The sequence below is a fragment of the Bactrocera oleae genome, chromosome 4 (genome assembly GCF_042242935.1).
Source record: "Bactrocera oleae isolate idBacOlea1 chromosome 4, idBacOlea1, whole genome shotgun sequence".
NCBI lineage: Eukaryota > Metazoa > Arthropoda > Insecta > Diptera > Tephritidae > Bactrocera > Bactrocera oleae.
This window is the reverse complement of record NC_091538.1, coordinates 72930349-72947936: the sequence shown is the minus strand read 5'-3', so window position 1 is coordinate 72947936 and position 17588 is coordinate 72930349. Positions and strand designations below refer to the sequence as shown.

At 35.7% G+C, this 17588-nt stretch overlaps 3 protein-coding genes and 1 long non-coding RNA gene across 4 annotated transcripts; 2 read left to right on the top strand and 2 right to left on the bottom strand.

Annotated features, from left to right (window-relative positions):
- Positions 1–4502: 4502 nt before the first annotated feature.
- Positions 4503–5067, bottom strand: LOC106620953 (diptericin A). Its single transcript, XM_014239666.3, has 2 exons — positions 4897–5067; positions 4503–4782 (listed from the first exon to the last, which is right to left on the bottom strand). Exons 1-2 carry the CDS (start codon positions 4978–4980, stop codon positions 4579–4581), a joined length of 288 nt encoding a protein of 95 aa, XP_014095141.2. The 5' UTR covers positions 4981–5067; the 3' UTR covers positions 4503–4578.
- A 1550-nt stretch (positions 5068–6617) lies between these two features.
- Positions 6618–7261, top strand: LOC106621134 (uncharacterized). Its single transcript, XM_014239896.3, has 2 exons — positions 6618–6892; positions 6949–7261. The coding sequence occupies exons 1-2, from the start codon at positions 6758–6760 to the stop codon at positions 7114–7116; spliced, it is 303 nt and encodes a 100-aa protein (XP_014095371.1). The 5' UTR covers positions 6618–6757; the 3' UTR covers positions 7117–7261.
- A 4019-nt stretch (positions 7262–11280) lies between these two features.
- On the bottom strand, positions 11281–12393 carry LOC138856979 (uncharacterized). The gene is made up of 2 exons (XR_011395958.1): positions 11796–12393; positions 11281–11683 (listed from the first exon to the last, which is right to left on the bottom strand). It is a non-coding gene; the product is annotated as an uncharacterized lncRNA (long non-coding RNA).
- Positions 12394–13296: 903 nt separating this feature from the next.
- Positions 13297–15120, top strand: Jheh3 (Juvenile hormone epoxide hydrolase 3). Its single transcript, XM_014230246.3, has 4 exons — positions 13297–13659; positions 13722–13921; positions 13989–14193; positions 14253–15120. The coding sequence occupies exons 1-4, from the start codon at positions 13471–13473 to the stop codon at positions 15036–15038; spliced, it is 1380 nt and encodes a 459-aa protein (XP_014085721.3). The 5' UTR covers positions 13297–13470; the 3' UTR covers positions 15039–15120.
- The last annotated feature ends 2468 nt before the right edge of the window (positions 15121–17588 follow it).

Sequence of the window (17588 nt, the reverse complement as noted above, 5' to 3'; positions counted from 1 at the left end):
TATTGAAAATACAACAACAACAAAAACAATAACTACACCCAATACTCGTGCAGGCCGTGACAAATGAAATTAAAATCAGAAGGTTGCCTATAGAAAATAATTAAGTTTGAAGAAACAAATTGCAGTGAAAATGCCGAGCGTATATATTTACAAATGGATGAAAATGTCAGCGTGTTAGTGTGTGATTAAAAATGCTTACAAAGGCAAACCGATATGAAAAAATTGGGTATGTCAAAATGACTTTTGCCACGCTGGGCTGACTTGTTGTTGTTGGAAACCCAATTGCTACCGCAACCGCAGGAGTCGCCACCACACAACATACACAAAGTTCAATTGCCAACAGCCGCGTTTAGCAATTGCCATTGGACACCCTGGCTGCGGCGCGTCGGTGCGACAAATCGTCAGCAGAACGCTGCCGCATAATTAGTGGCAGCGGATGCGGTTGTGGCTGTGGCTGTGGCAAGGCGATGGCGGCTCAATGGCAGCCGGCCAGGCTGGCAAATAGCGATGGTGGTCTAATCTGTTCCGCAATGGGAAGCACTCTGGTCCAAATTGCAAATAAATTGCAAGATAAATTGTTTGTTTGTGTCAATATTTTTCTATGTAAATTGGCAAATTTGAACTAAGGCAGTGACAAGCGGCACAAAGCGCTCCCTCGACCGCCGTTAAGCCAGCGCTCGTAACTTGGGTTAAATGGCAGTCACTACGCCGCTTTTCGATATCACTGTCAATGTGAGAAACAACAACAAAAAAAAACAGCAAAAAGCACGCCGTCACCAATCGCACCACCATCCATTGTTCGGCTGGTGGAAATTAGAGGGGTGCAGCGAGAGAGGCAACGGCAGCAAAAAGTAAGAGACTTTACGTTGTAGGAGGTCAAGTGATTTGTACTTGATTTATAGCATGGCGAGGAGAAATTTTTCCGCCAACTAAACGATTCTTGCACTCAAGCGTCGTTTGGGACAACTCCACCGCTGCACTTGAATACAGTTTGTGCATATGTATGTGTGCATTTATTTATTTAATTGAGCAAAACTTTTCTGTGACTTTTTATAAGCTAAGATATGTATTGATTGAAATACATAACATACACACTATTATATTAAGGGTGCCCTCAGTAATCGAAATTGAAACGAGGACTGGTAAAGTGATTCCTTAGTAACTTATATAAAGCTCACTTGTCCGAAGGCTACGAAGCACCCTATATAATATACACATGTGGCTTTGCCAAAAGCTTGCGATTTTGGAGTATCCCATAACGGTCTGAGAGTGTCACCCTAACATCGTAGGTGTTTATTTGCTTTGATCTATTAAAAAACGTGTGTACCCCACAAAATGGATGCGGATTAAAGCAAACACCAGTGCCGATGGGGAAAGCTTTAGGTAGGAGCGTTTTGAGCAAAAATTGTTTGACAATGCAAAGCTACTGCGAATGCAACGAGTATATATAGAATGTATTTACACACACCCACCTTTGTTTGGGATACACAATAACGGTAAATGTACATGCAAACACTTGTCGGTTCAATTAATTTGGCAGAGTCAATCGCAATAAAATAACCGAACCATTAAACTTAGGAAAACTGAATAACGAATGTTCAGCGATGCTTGCAACTCCATCTCAGCCCAGCAATCGTCAATCGTCATCAGTTTGAGACACCGCTTTGAATGTCTACCTTCGAATTTAATTGACTGCTCCTTTTCTGTGATGTGAAATCGACATTTTCAAATCGTCGGAAAATCACAGAAATCTTTCTCAACACTTTGCATTCGTTCAATTCCCACGCATCGTTAAATAGGTAGGTTTAGAGGGATCGTCTTCAATCTTACATTTATACGACCATATATAAATACATAGGTAGTATGTATGTAGCATGCCAAGATGCCTTGGTATGAAGATACGGCACTTGCGGGGGTTAATGTCTTGAGTCATTTTGGCGCTATCTTTCTAAACTGACTTTTTGCCCCATTTAAAGTGATGCGCGTTGACACACACGCGAGTATTTTTGTAATTCTACGAGCGATTGCTCCAACCAATGAACCGATACAGTTTACTAACGAATAGAGCTTGACTTATGCATTTATTACCTTAGACTTTCAAAACACCTAATTAGTAGTTCGACAATTTACCTCTGCGTCTTTAGTGATCTACTGGAATGTCGCAGTTTTGGATAAGTTTACACCTCTAAATGTTAAACGTGGTTTATATGAAATTCAATATCTTTTCTCTACTTCTTAGAATATTTATCATTTTTATACCCTGAAGACTCAGAAATAAACGTCAAAGACATTTCCAAATATATATATAAATGATCAGCGTGATGGTTTAGCCACGTCCGTCTGTCTGTACATACACGAGCTAGTCTCTCAGTGTTTAAGATATTGATATGAAATTTTGCACACATTCTTTCCGCCTCAAGACGCAGCTCATTTATCGGAATTCTCCATATCGAATCACTACAGCATAAGGCTGACATGAACGATCCAAATCAAATCCTTGTTGAAAAACTTTTTTATTTGAGAAGCCACAGTGCAACCAAAGTTAACGTTTTCGTGTTCAATTTTTAACCCTCTTATCAAATTAAGTATTTAACCATTAAATGTCTAAGGTCCTAAGAGGATAGCCTTCAAACTAATGCAACTGTATGTACATATTTATGTATGCACACACTAAATTTTCATTCTATTTTCGAAGTATGAGTTTTAATTAGAAAACAATGCAATTTAAAATTATAACCGTTTGAAGTCATTGGTTAGTCATCGGCTTATCACACTCAGCCACTTAATCATCGCAGCTCATTACTCAATGTTGCAAAGCTTTGACACTTTGTACACCGTTAAAAATGTACAGCAATTACGCCAAGTAATTCGTTAAATTCCTCTTTGGTAAAACTAAAAAAAAACTTCAAAATTGTACAAATGCGCGTTGACGCCCAAGTGTATTTCTTCTTGTTAACCAAAGCTTCTGTTAGCAATAAACAAAAGTAAGAACAAGTTAGAGACAAGCATATTCACCGACGATTTGCTGTGAACGCCATAATGTCTACCGTTTCGCCCCTACAACACAGCGTCCGAGCGCTTAGCGCGTCCGTCAGCGGGCAGATGGCGCGAATGAGCATATTGACTGTTTCCTAGAAGGTTAATTGTCAATTGTATACACAACAATTTGTTTCTCTTAAAATAAAAAAGAGCCGAAAAGCAAACGCATATACTAGTAGACACATAGTGTATATGGGTTCATAAATGTGAAGAATTCTTGGGAGAGCCAACCACAGCGGTGTGCGTGTTTGTACATAGCCGATGCTGAAAACATCTTAATCATGATTTGCTGTTTATTAAGAAAATCTTTTTCATTTAATTAATAGATTTATTGCTTTGGTGTTTTTATCAATTCATCAGAAGTGCTTTTCATCGATGAGCTTTCCATTAGTCTCGTCAATTAATAAAGAGACGGTATTTACACACTTTTGCTTACATTAATTATTTATTTGTTTTTAAAATTACTGACCTTCCGGAATAAGTCAAATCGTTGAAGGTTTCGCCATTTTTTTAAACGTCGATTTTATAATCACGTAAATATATTTTGCATGAAGTTAGCTCGACTCGTTCTATGTTGCTACCGTAACAGAACTCGAGGCCTCTGTGCTATAGCCAAAGCCAGGGAAATATTGAAAATGTATAGTGAATACATTAAAATTTTTATAAAATCTTTCAAATTTCTACCAAAGCGTAGACTTTTACAAACATAAAATTTACCTAAAAACTCCATTGTTCAGATTCCAACCTTGTGCACGCACACATTTTTTATCCGCCCAACTTTCTTTTTATGGTTTCAACCGACTTAAGACGTGTTTAGTAGAATAGTCACAGGAGTTTAAGAAAAGAAAAAAAGGCAACAAATCAGGCGAATAAGGTGAAGCGGCGGATGATTCCACAGTCATTGTCTGATTTCATCAGCCGCTCCAAACTTCTGTGACAATATTTTTGTTAAATTGACCCTATATGGAATAATTCTATAGATAGTAATCACTGCTTAGTAATGTTGAAATATGGAGGTGTGGGATATCTACATATGACAACCAAATTTGTTTCGTAGTTTCATAGTCGACTAAATTATATTACTTCTCTCAGAGTCCCAAAACCATCTGTATCAAGTATCGCAAAGATAACTTAATTTTTCTGCTTCTTCACGCGGAGAGGCAGACATCCATAAATCAATTTCTTTTATGATCCTGATCAGTTTTTATATGCTTGATTTAGATAGTTTTACTAGAGTAGTACATAACTTCCGAGAAGACTATAGTACGAATGCCATATCTTAACACAAATGATCTTGAAATTAATCCCTTCTAATGTCTCTTCAAATTGAATAACTTCACAAATATGCTTTAGAGGCATATCCTACATTTATGCACTAAACTGTTATATAAATGAACTAGAACTCAAAACTCCGACAAAGATCAAACTTTCTCCACGAAATAAAATAAAGTATCTAAAACTGATTTACTTTACTATTGATATTTTAATGATTTACAACTGTCAACACTTTAATTATAATATATTTATTTTGCAGTAGGTTTAAAACCTGTAAGTGTATATGCCGCCCGCTCCCAAATTAGGAGGGCTATTGCCATATCGTTGCGAGTAATGTCCAGTGGCATCGAATTCGTGTCGACCATTACTGCTTTGCCAGACAGGCACACGCGTGTCTAGACTCAAATCAATACCTTGCTTAGGACTACCACCTCCTTGTAAATTGACCTGAGGCTGTGTTTGGGGCGGCTGTGGGTTATGATAAAGAAGAAAATTATATATATATATATATTTTTTTTTTTTTGAGGTTAAGGATTGACACAAGAGTCTTTATTGTAACGTTAAACTAAATAATCGACTTACTTGGTACCACTGATCCTGCTGATTTGCAGGATAAGCTAGGACTGAGCTCAAAAAGCAAAATAAAATAAATACTTTCACAGACATTTTTACGATTTTTTCTTTCGAGTATTCGAACCGAACTGTATGCGAATTCAATTCCAAATGGTTTGATTTGCAACAGATACTGCAAATATTTATAATGCTTTTATATGCTACATTTAAAATTAAAAAAATCACCGGATTGAAAGTCCCTTCTCAGTTTAAACCAAAAATTATCAATAAGCTTCGGTGGAAATTATCAAAGTAAAACTGAATATAAGTAGGGGATTCTTACGTAAACCAAATTATCAAAATAGCATATTTTAAATGACCTTTTGCTTTTAATAGTTCATACTTCCATATATTATATATATCATACATATGTCCAAGAGACATTCATCCAATGGGGAAGGTCATAATCAAATTAATCTGAAAGCGTTAAATGATGAACAGTTCATTCGATGAGAATTGCGGAAAAAAAACATAAAACGCTTGAGGTGTCATCCGGAATGCAAAGTAGAGTGTATGATTACAGAAGCAGGCACACAAAGAATGTGAAATATATTTTAGAAGTGAATTTTTATTTCCAAAAGTTGCTTGAACGCCCACTTTGTGAAAGTACTTTTCATTTTTCACCTTGAACATGTTGCACATTGAACATCTTGTTCCGTTAAATCAATTCATCAGAATTTTTTAGTATTTGAAACTGGTATTTCACAGTCATTCGTCAACAGTCTATATGACAATACTCAAATCGTTTGACAGCACTTCCAAGAAAAAGAAAACTTGTTAGCGGAACACGAGAAAACTGCAAGTTCACTTTGCAGAGTGATTTAGGTATGTATATTTCGAAAAGCAATTTTAATTTTCGCAATTAATTGATTTTTCCGGTGTTCACATGGTTAAAACTGTTTTGACAGCGATTTTAGTTAAAAAATCTACTTTATATACTTGTTGCCATAAAACCCTATTGTAATCCATGCCTCAGAAAGTTCTGCATCTATTATGAAATATGTCAGTCTTTAACAGAAATGTAAGATAGAAGTTTACAAGGCCGGATTTAAAAATTGTAACCTTCGTATTTAGTCAGAATTCTCTTAATAATGATCAAAATATTTTGAACTACCGATTTATGATTCATAAGACCGTTAATAATTCGAACTAAGTTTTCATCATTATTTTATTATTTATTGGAGATCAGAACTGCAATAGCCAACACCCTGTTTACATTTATAGTTGCATATGTACCCTATTAATATAGGAGAGAGTAAATTTTTTTTTCTTTATATATATACAACTACAACCATATTGAAACACTTTCGATTCAGCGATCAACAGCTGAGGCAGATCATATGATTTCTCAGTTCCTCATCTCCGAGCACGGAGCATGCGGTAAGGTTGCTCTCTCGAAAACATCTGTTCAAATCGACGTTTTGTATTTTAGCTGAGAAATGTCACACAATGCATACGACAACAACAACACAGCACCCTCAACGCCTGCTGCGGCGCCATGGCAAATGAAATTCGACTAGAAACAATAACAAATGTAAACACAGAACTAGAAACCAAAATATTAAGTGAAATACAAGAAATGAGTAGAAGGAGCATATCAACAAACTTTCCTATACACACTAGTATGTACATATGTGTTTATAATTCTTTGAGAAAATAATTATGTGTACAATTATATTTTAGAAAAAGACTTCTCTCTGCCAGTTCAGTGTCCAAGTGTAGACGATCGTATGTGGAACTACCAGTGAAAGTGAATTGAGCACACAGTAATTGTACGCTGGCATAAAGCCTATTCTATTCATTACTTAAAGACACTTCAAATAGAACAATTATGAAATCCGCTGCCAGCTTCGTGCTACTTTTGCTTTGCTTGTGCATCTGGCTTATCGGCGGGCCGAGACAAACGGACGCAGAACCACTTTTTGGTGGCCCCGGTGCTGCCTGGCCAATTCTGCGCCTGGAAGAGGTGAGTATATGAAATTTCTTTCTTCAGAATTTTACGAAATTATTCATTTGAAACAGGAGATACCGCAGGACTCGCTCATACCTCATAGGCGTGTTAAACGCGTAAAGCGAGGTGCCTTCGATCGCACAATCGATCCGGGATATGAATATCAAGACGCCACCGAACGCGGTAAAGAGCGCTTCCCTGTTTGGGACGATGCGAAGGGAGAGCCGCTAGTGAATTAAGAAATGTGCTTAGTAGTTGTAGGAATAGATTTGTGTGATTAAGATGGTGTAAGAGTCAAATGTATGTATATGTATACGATATAACAAAATATAACTATATGATATATAGGTCGAAGCAAATAAATGTATAAAATTTGGAATCGAATATTGAAAGGTAACCGCTATATTTCTCGACGACTTAAACAGCCTAACATATACTATAGATATTACTAACCATTTAATTTATTGCGAATTTTCCACCGAAGGCGAAAGGTAACGGTCGATTAACATTTATTAAAATCTATACACATTAGCATGTTTTTATATCTTAATACCGAAAAAATGTTGCTACCGAAACTTATTTTGTCAGTTACCTAGTTTCTTGTTCACACAACAACAACAGGTGGGCTCGGTTTACGTAACATTAAATACTAAAATAAAACCAGCGTTGATTTATTTATAGTAAACACTTTTTCAAATGCAGTAACAACTGATAAATAGGTCACATTTCACAAGGGGAACAGAAGAAAATAGTTCATAATATAGCAGTAAAAATTGTAAGCTCAAGATAAATTTATCAAACCCATAATTATTTTAAATATATTTCTAAAAACAAAGAGAGCACTTAGAAATGTGTCATTTAATGAGAACCTTTTAGAAATCCATTGAATTCTTATTCATGGAGGCATTGGTATGAATGCATCCATTGAAAGCAAACCAATCCATTCAAGGAATACCCATATATTTTTTTATTTCTTATTTCAACAGTCGAAAAGCACTGTAAGCTTCGATGACAAAATACCTAAGCAAAGAAACGAAATAAAGTTAGGTATGCCTATTCATATGGAATGCCGGCAGCGATAACTGCGGAACATTCAGCTCAGACACCTTAGCTAATATCTAGACTTACACTTTTACTTCGCGTGTTGAAAGTTTTTAACACCCACGAATACTTTTGGTATTCATCCAAAGCAAAGCGGGAGTTATAATGGACGGAGAAGACACTTGTTTATTAGCGTATTCTTTTCAAGTTTTCCAAATATGACGTGCGCTAATAAATTATACTAGTATATTTCTTTGATTTGCTTGATGACACTTTGAACTACAAAATAAATAGATAAATGTAAGTAAACAAAACGTAAGGATATATTGTACAGTAGAAACATGACTGTGTATAATTCAAGGAATCATATTTACGTAAGTATATGACTGTGATCACCCTTGTGCTACCACTCGCAAAAGTCTATTATCGATCAAATTTATCATTTAATTTCTAAAAAAATTTCATTTTCAGATATCATACTAACCGATGTGATGCGATGAGGGGCGATGTGATGTGATCCTAATTAAATTTTGATCGCTTAAGATTATTCGCATATATAAATATTTGATTTTGTAGATTCAACTAGAAACTCTTATATTTCTAGTATGATCAGCATTATTATATATTATTTGTTTAAAAAAATATCCAAAATACATATTAATTTAATTGCGACGTAGTATACATCCATATGAAAGATAAATTGATGCGATATATCAGTAAGAAATCAAAAGCGCAAACATACTGCATACTTTTAGGCGTTACTATAGTTTTGTCAAACAAAGTGAAGGAAATTGGCGAATAAGTTTGAGCAGTTAATTTGGACATCCGTTTCACCACCATCCACGACAGATCGCCTACGTAACCAGAACAAACACGTTTTATAAAAGACAAGCAACCTTTTTTAACCAGCTTGTTATAGTCTTTCATGATTTCGTTGAATACTATAAAACTATTATTTAATGTTCTCTAAGAGCGCAAAATTGTTTTCGAACTTAACGAACTCAAACCTCTTTAAACATTAATTTTAACCCACAAATACATAATTGCCGTAAAAATTTCCTCCAGAAATGTCATTGCACTCCTCGGCAACACGTCAACACCATTAAGGATGTGAACCTACTCTCAAAAGCAAAGGTATAGAGCAAATTAAGTGGAATTACAATACATAAAAACAAACAGCCATTAAAGGGAGTGCAGGGAAAAGTAAAGAAATTGTGCTAATGGGACTGCAAAAATTCCGATGCCGCAGTGACTTGCCGTTGTAGTAAAATCACGCCTTCCATTGAATAGCGGGCAATGTGTAAACAACGGTAGATGTAATCAAATGAGCGCATTATGGGCGATATTGCTCCATTTATAGAAGAGAATTTAGATCGAATAATTTGTAGTACTGTAATCATTGTATTTTACGTGGTTCAATTACAACAAATACAAAACAAATTTTTTCCCAAATTTTAAAAGTTCTGGCAACTTTCTACATCTATAGCTCTAGACTATCTAAATCTATCGCAAAATTAATCGGACGATTTTACAACGAAAGAAATTTCACTTAATTAATCTATAATGGGGTTATATCTTCTCAACTCCCAAGGCTTAGCTGTAGAATCAACTATCGAATCAAAGGTGAATAAGACACAGCTGCGACATATTTCTGTGGTGAAAACAATCACCAACTATCTTCTTGTATAAACTCGCCTGTTTTTATTCAGATATATTGTCACCGCAAAGCTGATGTAGAGCCCACAGCCCACAGTACATTAAAAGTATCAATGAGTAGTGTAATTAGGACTTTGTGTGTTTTCTTGCCACAATCGAACAAACAATTCACCTACAGTTTTATTCCAGACACACCCATCAATTGTGAATGTGTGGAGATTTGATTAAAGCATGCATCGTCCTGATGATTACTCGTATTATTGTGCGCCCATACGAAATGTGGCCGAAATGCAAATGGCATGTGCCTCGACGCGCGCGGAGGAAAAAGAGGTGGAGTACGTTGAGTAGCGCCTTTGTTTTTTATATGTTTTTTATATGGTTGTGCTGCACAACTTCCGTTTCCGCAATCGTGTCATTTACGGCCTTCGCCGTGCACTGAAACATCGATGCGCTACACTGTGACCGATTCGCTGGTAGGCGCGAACACTCGAAGCTTGAGTACCCCGCATTTCTATTGTTCTTATGTTGTTTTTGTTTTTATTTTGTTGAACAATTTTTTTTTTTTGTTGCATACAAATTGCCGCAAAAGCGATTGGCACGCGACCGAAAGCCAACCGAGGAACAATTCCCAAGAGCCCTTTTCAATGAGCTTCAACTTGCAATGTTGCAACGTGAAACCCGTTAAAGACGAGGGAGAGCAGAGGTGGTACATCGTAGTCGACGATTACCCCGACGGAACTCGGCCTGAGCAACGCACGCAAAAAGATTTGAGCTTTCCTCGAAAAAAACGAAAACATGTCGGCGAGGTGCATGCAACACTTTCGTGTGGCGCATAATTGAGTTAATTTTGAAACTATTTTCATTTTCTGTTCTAAAGTGCATTGGGAGTTGCTGTGCTGCCGCAGAAAAAGCTTTCGACTCATGTCCAACCAGCCAAGCACTTAAATATTTAAAAGCCCTTCCGCTCATTCGCAATTTCTATTTTCGTGGCATTTGTTCTACATAGATTTAAATTTGACATACGAACAACCGATTCCACCCATCGCGTCGCTGTTATTGTTTTCGTTGCGGTTATTAGTGTGGTTATTTCAATTATTTAGCAGTAAACAGCGAAGCTCCCCCTCCGTCGCGCACAAATCGAGCGTGCAGTTAAATGCTCTGAGGTAAATTGTTAGGATGCATGTGTTAGAGTTCATTGACATTTGAGTCGAGGAAATTTTCAATGATTAAAAATTCTTGTTTTGGTTGTTGTTACTTATCCAGGTGACGTTGGCTGTCACAATATGATATTAAAACTATATTTTTAGCCTTCTATCTATTGTTGATTGCAAGCATGGTCAACGACAGAACTTCATTTTCCACATGCACGTGTTTGAAGGTATTGGTGTCGGCAATAGTGAAATCACACTGAGAGAAAATTATCTGTTTTGGAAATGAATAATTTATAAATTTGCATTTGGTTACTACATTATTTTTGTATAAGCGGTGTATGAAAAACTTGTGAGTAAAAATGTAGAATTACATAATACTTTTTAAAAATAACTCTTAATTTAGCCATTTTTCAATCTAAGCCATTTTCCTCTAATTTTTGACTGAGTTGTCAGCGTATAGTATGACGAGACTGCAACTAGTTTCGAATATAACCTTTGTATGTGGTGTGGGCGTGGTTACTATATTATCTGGTATCATATTTACAAGCGATATCATGAAATAATAGAAGAAATGTCTTCAAAAAGCTCTATTGATATACATAGCTCAGTAGTTTGTGGAATATAAACAATAAACCGTGCGGAGCATGCTGGCCTTTTAATAACTTTTAATTCAAACTAAATTTTTTTAACTTGATTTGTTACTTAGTTATAGCGCTGGAGGTTCGCTTTTGTGCATCTTTAATCCAAACTCCAACTGAATGTATGTTTTCAATAGCTTTAGGTGTTAGATATAACCGTTAGGTAACCAGAATTATTGTACTCTGTTCAGCATGTTACAAGAGTGTAAAAACTAAAATGATATCTTTATTTTCCAAACTCTAGCAGGCTGCCCGTGAATGTCAACACCCGTGATTTCAGTATTTACACACCTGGGATGTATACATATTTTGTCATTTATCTGTAATGAAATAAGTTAAGATGTTAATAAATAGAATTATTAGAAAAGTAATTTCTTGTGCTAAAAAAATGCAGTCTAAATTTATAGACACAACCAACTACTTGAACCTCACCATTAAATGTAATTTATTTCGTTATAGCTTCTTTAATACTCTTTCAAGCTCTTACCATATAATTGCGCAAAGGTATACCTTTCAATCTAAGCATGAAAAGATACGTGATTTAGGCTTACTAAAAAAATATCTCTGATATTTCGCTCTCACACCCTTGAAAGTCATTAATCATATGAAATAATCTTTTATCAGAGTGAACTAAAAAACTTGCGGAACACAATATATAAAAAATAAATATATTTTCGTACTCCTAATTTGAATTTTGTGCTGCCACTCGTCAGAAGGTTAGAGAGGGGCGTTGGTAAATCCACGTCAACTATAGAAAACGTTCGATTCGTATCTGGTTGGTACCAACAAAATCATTGCACCTATCGGATATACGTATACAGTTAGATTAAATATTGAAATAAATAATTTATACATTTAACTTTACTTTTATATTTACTATGAGTGTTGATAAGATAAAAGCCGTCACCATCGTCGTATCACCACAAGCAAGTAAGGTGGGCATAAGTTCGCGTGGTGGCACAAATTATAAATGCTCGCAAATATTTCAAAAATTCGTTTAAGACATGAAAAAATATTATAAAACGGACAAATAAAAGGTATTTTCTAAGGATTTGTAAAAAAAGGTCTAACCAGGTAGGTTTTATAACCAAAACTTTTATTTGAAGAATATTGACAACAAACATACATTTGATATATGAACGTGTTCCTATGACCACAGCCCTAATCCCTTAATGTCGCGAATTAAATTTCGTAGAAGTGAAGTGAAAATTTAGTAGTGGCCTATGACAGATCATATATTTGGAAAGTAGCCTACTATTGACACGAAAGGTTTAATGAATTTATATGAAAACTTTAGTTTGACTCAACTTGGTTTATTTATTTTTCCAACCAATTTTGTATAAATTAACTGATATTGTATACTAGCACCCGAAGGATTGTTTACTAGGGGATAAAAATTTTATTTTATAGTTTACAAATGCAAACGCAAACAATGATCATCCCAGGTGTAGACATTATAAGCGTTAATAAATAATATTTGTAGGTAAAAAAATATTTAGTTTACTTTGACCAAGATTGCCAGAAATCAACGAAAAATTGTGAAAATAATTTCCTTTAATATTTTGCCTTAAGAATTCGAACATTTCAAAAACAAAAATTTAACCCATTTAAAGAAATTAATGCTTTTTGCATAGTATTTCAGAAGTTTAATTATAAGAGAGTATAGAGCTCTACATTTTCACATGATCTTAATAAAATAAAATAAAATAGAGAAATAATGTCTAATATTTTACTAAACCTCTAAGCTTAGTATCTACAATGATATGTGTTGGGTTGAGCTACCTTTTCACGAATCTCCGGCCAACAAAACCCCAAATTCTACTAGAGTATATCTGTGGAAGCATTGTATTAGGCAGAAAAAATAGACGTTTCAAATACCTATTAAATAAGCATGAACGCAATAGCAACACGGCGAAGAGAATACCCGTTAGCACAAGTCATTTAGTATGTGACCGGCAATCAGAGCAAGTAGTCGCAATTTTGGCAGATTCTTCTTCGCTACGCATATTCAAATAGCGATTCGATAAAGCAAAAAGTAACGTTAATTATTTCGGTTGTGTTAGTTTCGTGCAATAGAAGTGCTGAGGTGTGTTGGACTTTAAACAGCATGAAGGCAATTATATTTATTGTCATATTGGCCATTTCGGGGTTTTGGCTTTACCAAAGCGTCAACGAATTCATTAAGCCGCTACCGAGGCCAGAAGTTAGCAATAACACTTACTGGGGACCCGGCAAACCTGTAAACTACGAAGCGCCGACAGATATTATACCTTTTGAAATCAAATACGATCAAACGGTTTGTAGAAATTACACTCAAATATATTTGAGCACTAATACAACAATTTATATTCCCAACAGATTATAGACGATTTGCGTACGCAACTAAACCGTACGTGGAAATTCACTGCCCCATTAGAAAATATCAAATTCGAGTACGGTTTCAATTCGGAAGCGCTCAGACATATTGTGGACTATTGGCGCGACTACTACTTGCTCAAATGGCGAGCACATGAAGATTATCTGAATTCTCTGCCGCACTTTAAAACCGAAATTCAAGGGTAGGCCAAATAAACCGATTTTAAAAGTTTTTGATCAAATTGTTTATAACATTTATTTGTTTTCTAGGCTGAAGATTCACTTCATACACGCAAAGCCATCGGCGGAGGCGCATAAAGTGAAGAAGGTGGTGCCGCTGTTATTGCTGCACGGTTGGCCGGGCTCTGTGCGAGAATTTTACGAGTTCATAAAGCTGTTGGTGGAGGTGTCTGATGTTAATGATTATGTGTTCGAAGTTATTGCACCCTCTCTAGTCGGTTATGGGTTTTCCGACGTGAGTTAACTATCATTCACTTTCTTCGCCGTTCCGCTTACACATTTCTCACACTTTAGGCTGCCACTAGACCGGGCTTCGATGCCCTACAGATGGCTACTGTTATGCGTAATCTAATGCTACGTGTTGGTTTTGATAAATTTCTGATACAGGGTGGCGATTGGGGCTCCATCATCGGCAGCGCCATTTCCACACTTTTCCCGGAAAATGTGCTTGGTTTTCACTCTAATATGTGTATGTTGAACACACCACTAGCTATGATAAAATCGTACATTGCCAGTTGGATGCCAGAGCGTTTCATACCAGCGCGTTTCTTTTACAATCATCATTTTCCACTAAAGGATAAATATAAGTTTCTGATCGTTGAGTCCGGTTACTTCCACTTGCAAGCCACAAAACCAGACACCATTGGTATTGCACTGGAGGCTAGTCCCATTGCCTTAGCCGCATACATAATGGAAAAATTCCAATTGGCAACTGGCGTTGGACGGAATCAGGAATTCAACGCTATGGACAAAGTGTATAAATTAGATGCTATATTAGATAATCTTATGATATACTATCTCACCGGAACAGTCACGACAGCAGGTCGGTTCTACGCTGAAAATTTCGCAAGTGGCTCAAAGGCTCTGAGCCTGGATCGCGTGCCAACGATAGTTCCAATGGGTTGTGCGCGCTTTCAGTTCGACTTGCCTCCTGCCATTGACTGGGCGCTCAAAGACAAGTTTCCGAATTTGGTGCATAGTACATACTTCAACCAAGGTAGCCATTTCGCTGCCTTGGAATTGCCTGGTATGTTGTATATTAACTTCCAAGAGTTTGCGAAGAAAGTCATTATAGAGTAATTTATAATTTTTTTGTATTCTAAAGGAGTAATTTAATTAATAAGCAAAACATGAAAATACAGTTACTGCGATTTTTTACTCATCAGAATATTTCATTACCTTCGGAGTAAAACAAAGGGAAACAGAAAATTTTGTCATCGCTCAGATACCACATTTATATTCCTACTTTTACAAATAAGTTATAAATATTACAAATATATAATAAATATTACGAAACACATGTTCACAGCGCACGTACGCATCTCCGAGCATGCAACCCAACAGTTTTTACAACGCTTGCTCTATAATTAAAAGGAAAGTGCATTATTAGGTAATTTTTACCTATAATTAATATTGATACCATCGTCCGAAATTGTTATTCCCTTGTTCTCTCCGGCAGAGACTTTCAACACACACATACTTCTAAGCTTAAAAAGCATTCGGTCGCTTGCTATAATTTACAATATGGCCAACATGTAGTATTATACAAGATAAAACGTTAACTTCGGTTGCACCGAAGCTGTAATACCCTTCACAATACAAGTACTTTATACCACTCGTTCAGTTTTTATGACAACTACATATATGCTATAATGGTCCGATATCGGTCGTTCCGACAAATGAGCAGCAAATTGGTAAGAAAAGGACGGATCCAAAATTTCAGATCGATATCTGAAAAACTGAGGGACTAGTTCGCATATATACCGACGGACGAACAGGCAAACGGACATCGCTAAATCGACTCATAATGTGTCGTATATACTTTATATGGTCTCCAACGTGTTCTTTCGGGTGTTACAAACCTCGTGGTAAACCCTGTTCAGGGTATAAAAATATTGAAGCTCGATTATTATGCCTCAATTTCTTCCAACCTTAGAAAATTCGACTTGCCGCGGTTTCTTAAATATCAAGAAGTTCGAACTCATTTTGAATAATTTTACCCCGCTCCGTACATCATAACAACTCTATTATGCTTGATTATATTCCATATTTAATACTCCAAAGATTTATTTTACCTCGAATTGCTTTTTTATACCCTTTACAGGGTATATTCAGTTTGAAATGAAAAATTCGGAGAATTTATATCTATTATGTATATACATATATATAAATGATCAGAGTGACAATCTCACTCGTCTGTCTGTCCGTCTGTATATACTCACACGTCCTTTTCTTCTCAGGAAGCTGCTCATATGTCGGAACCGCCGATATCGGTCCAGTATAACTATTGTACAAACTGACCGATCAAGCTTAAGTTCTTGAATGAAAAATTATTTTATTTTACAAGATTTCTTCAACAAACTCGACAGAGATTATTGTCCAAGGCAGCACTACAATATCCAAACAAATTGTGCAGATCGGATATATATATTATACAGCAGTCATTCAAACTAATCGATCAAGATGAAGATCTTTTATACCCTTTTATGCTATAAACACTGCACCTGAGAAGGGTATTATGGCTTCGGTGCAGCCGCAGTTTCTGTTTTTTTTTTTTGTTTAAAAAAGCCTTAACTTTGTTGAAAGAATTGGAAGTACTTATCACTTCATAAAGAAATAATAGTCCCACCCCTATTCTACATAAATATTTACAGTACGAAGAAAATTGTATCTTCCCTTGCATGCCTCTCAAATGTAAACAGTACTGTCCAATTCGAAAGACGCATTTAGAATTGTCGTAATTAAATAAGCAAAAAGAGCTTAAGTTGAATTAATCACTACTTTGGAAAAATTATCAATTTCTTATGTTTTGTATGACTCTACGAAAGACGAAAGCTATTTAAAAAAAAACTGTAAAACGTGAGAAGAAACTAAATTCAAGTTAAGCCAATATGGCATACAAGTATACATTTTATTATTGATTAATGCGTCATAGTTAACTATAAAACAAGTAAACGTCAGCCTTATAAAAGTCACATATTAAAAGCTGCATTCCTTTCTGTGTTCGCCATGTTCTCTGCTCTGCTCTCTTGAGAATTCCACTACAAGGGAGTATTTGGACTACATCTCTCTATATTCTGTTTTTATTGAATTTTTTTCAATTATTCCATTTATGCTATTTGCCATTCTCCTAGAATTGGCCAATCAAAAATCATATGTTAATATTTTACTTGAAAGTTTTGAATATGGAGATGTGCACTTTTGGTTTTATTACACAAAAACCACACGCATGTATGAATGTAGTATACCGAATAAAAAATGAGAGCCAAAGAGACCGGCATCTATAGCTCGCGTTAATTTCAATGTCAATGACAACAAGTGCTCACACATACATATGTATATATGCATAGGTAGGTGTTTCGAATTATTATTAGAATTATGGAGACGCAATTATTTTTACCTCATACATATTTTAATAAGAATACACATAAGCATACAAGCAACGTTTTTTCAATTGTTTGGGAGATAAGAACGTTGTTTATTATCAAAATTTAAGAAATTTGGTGCAAAACAATTTAAAGCATCTACTTTATGATAAGTAACTAATTAGTGATTAGCCTATGTCTATTTGTAAGTATATGTATGTACATGTGTATAAATAGGGGAGGGTGTACCCTATAGTGGAATGAA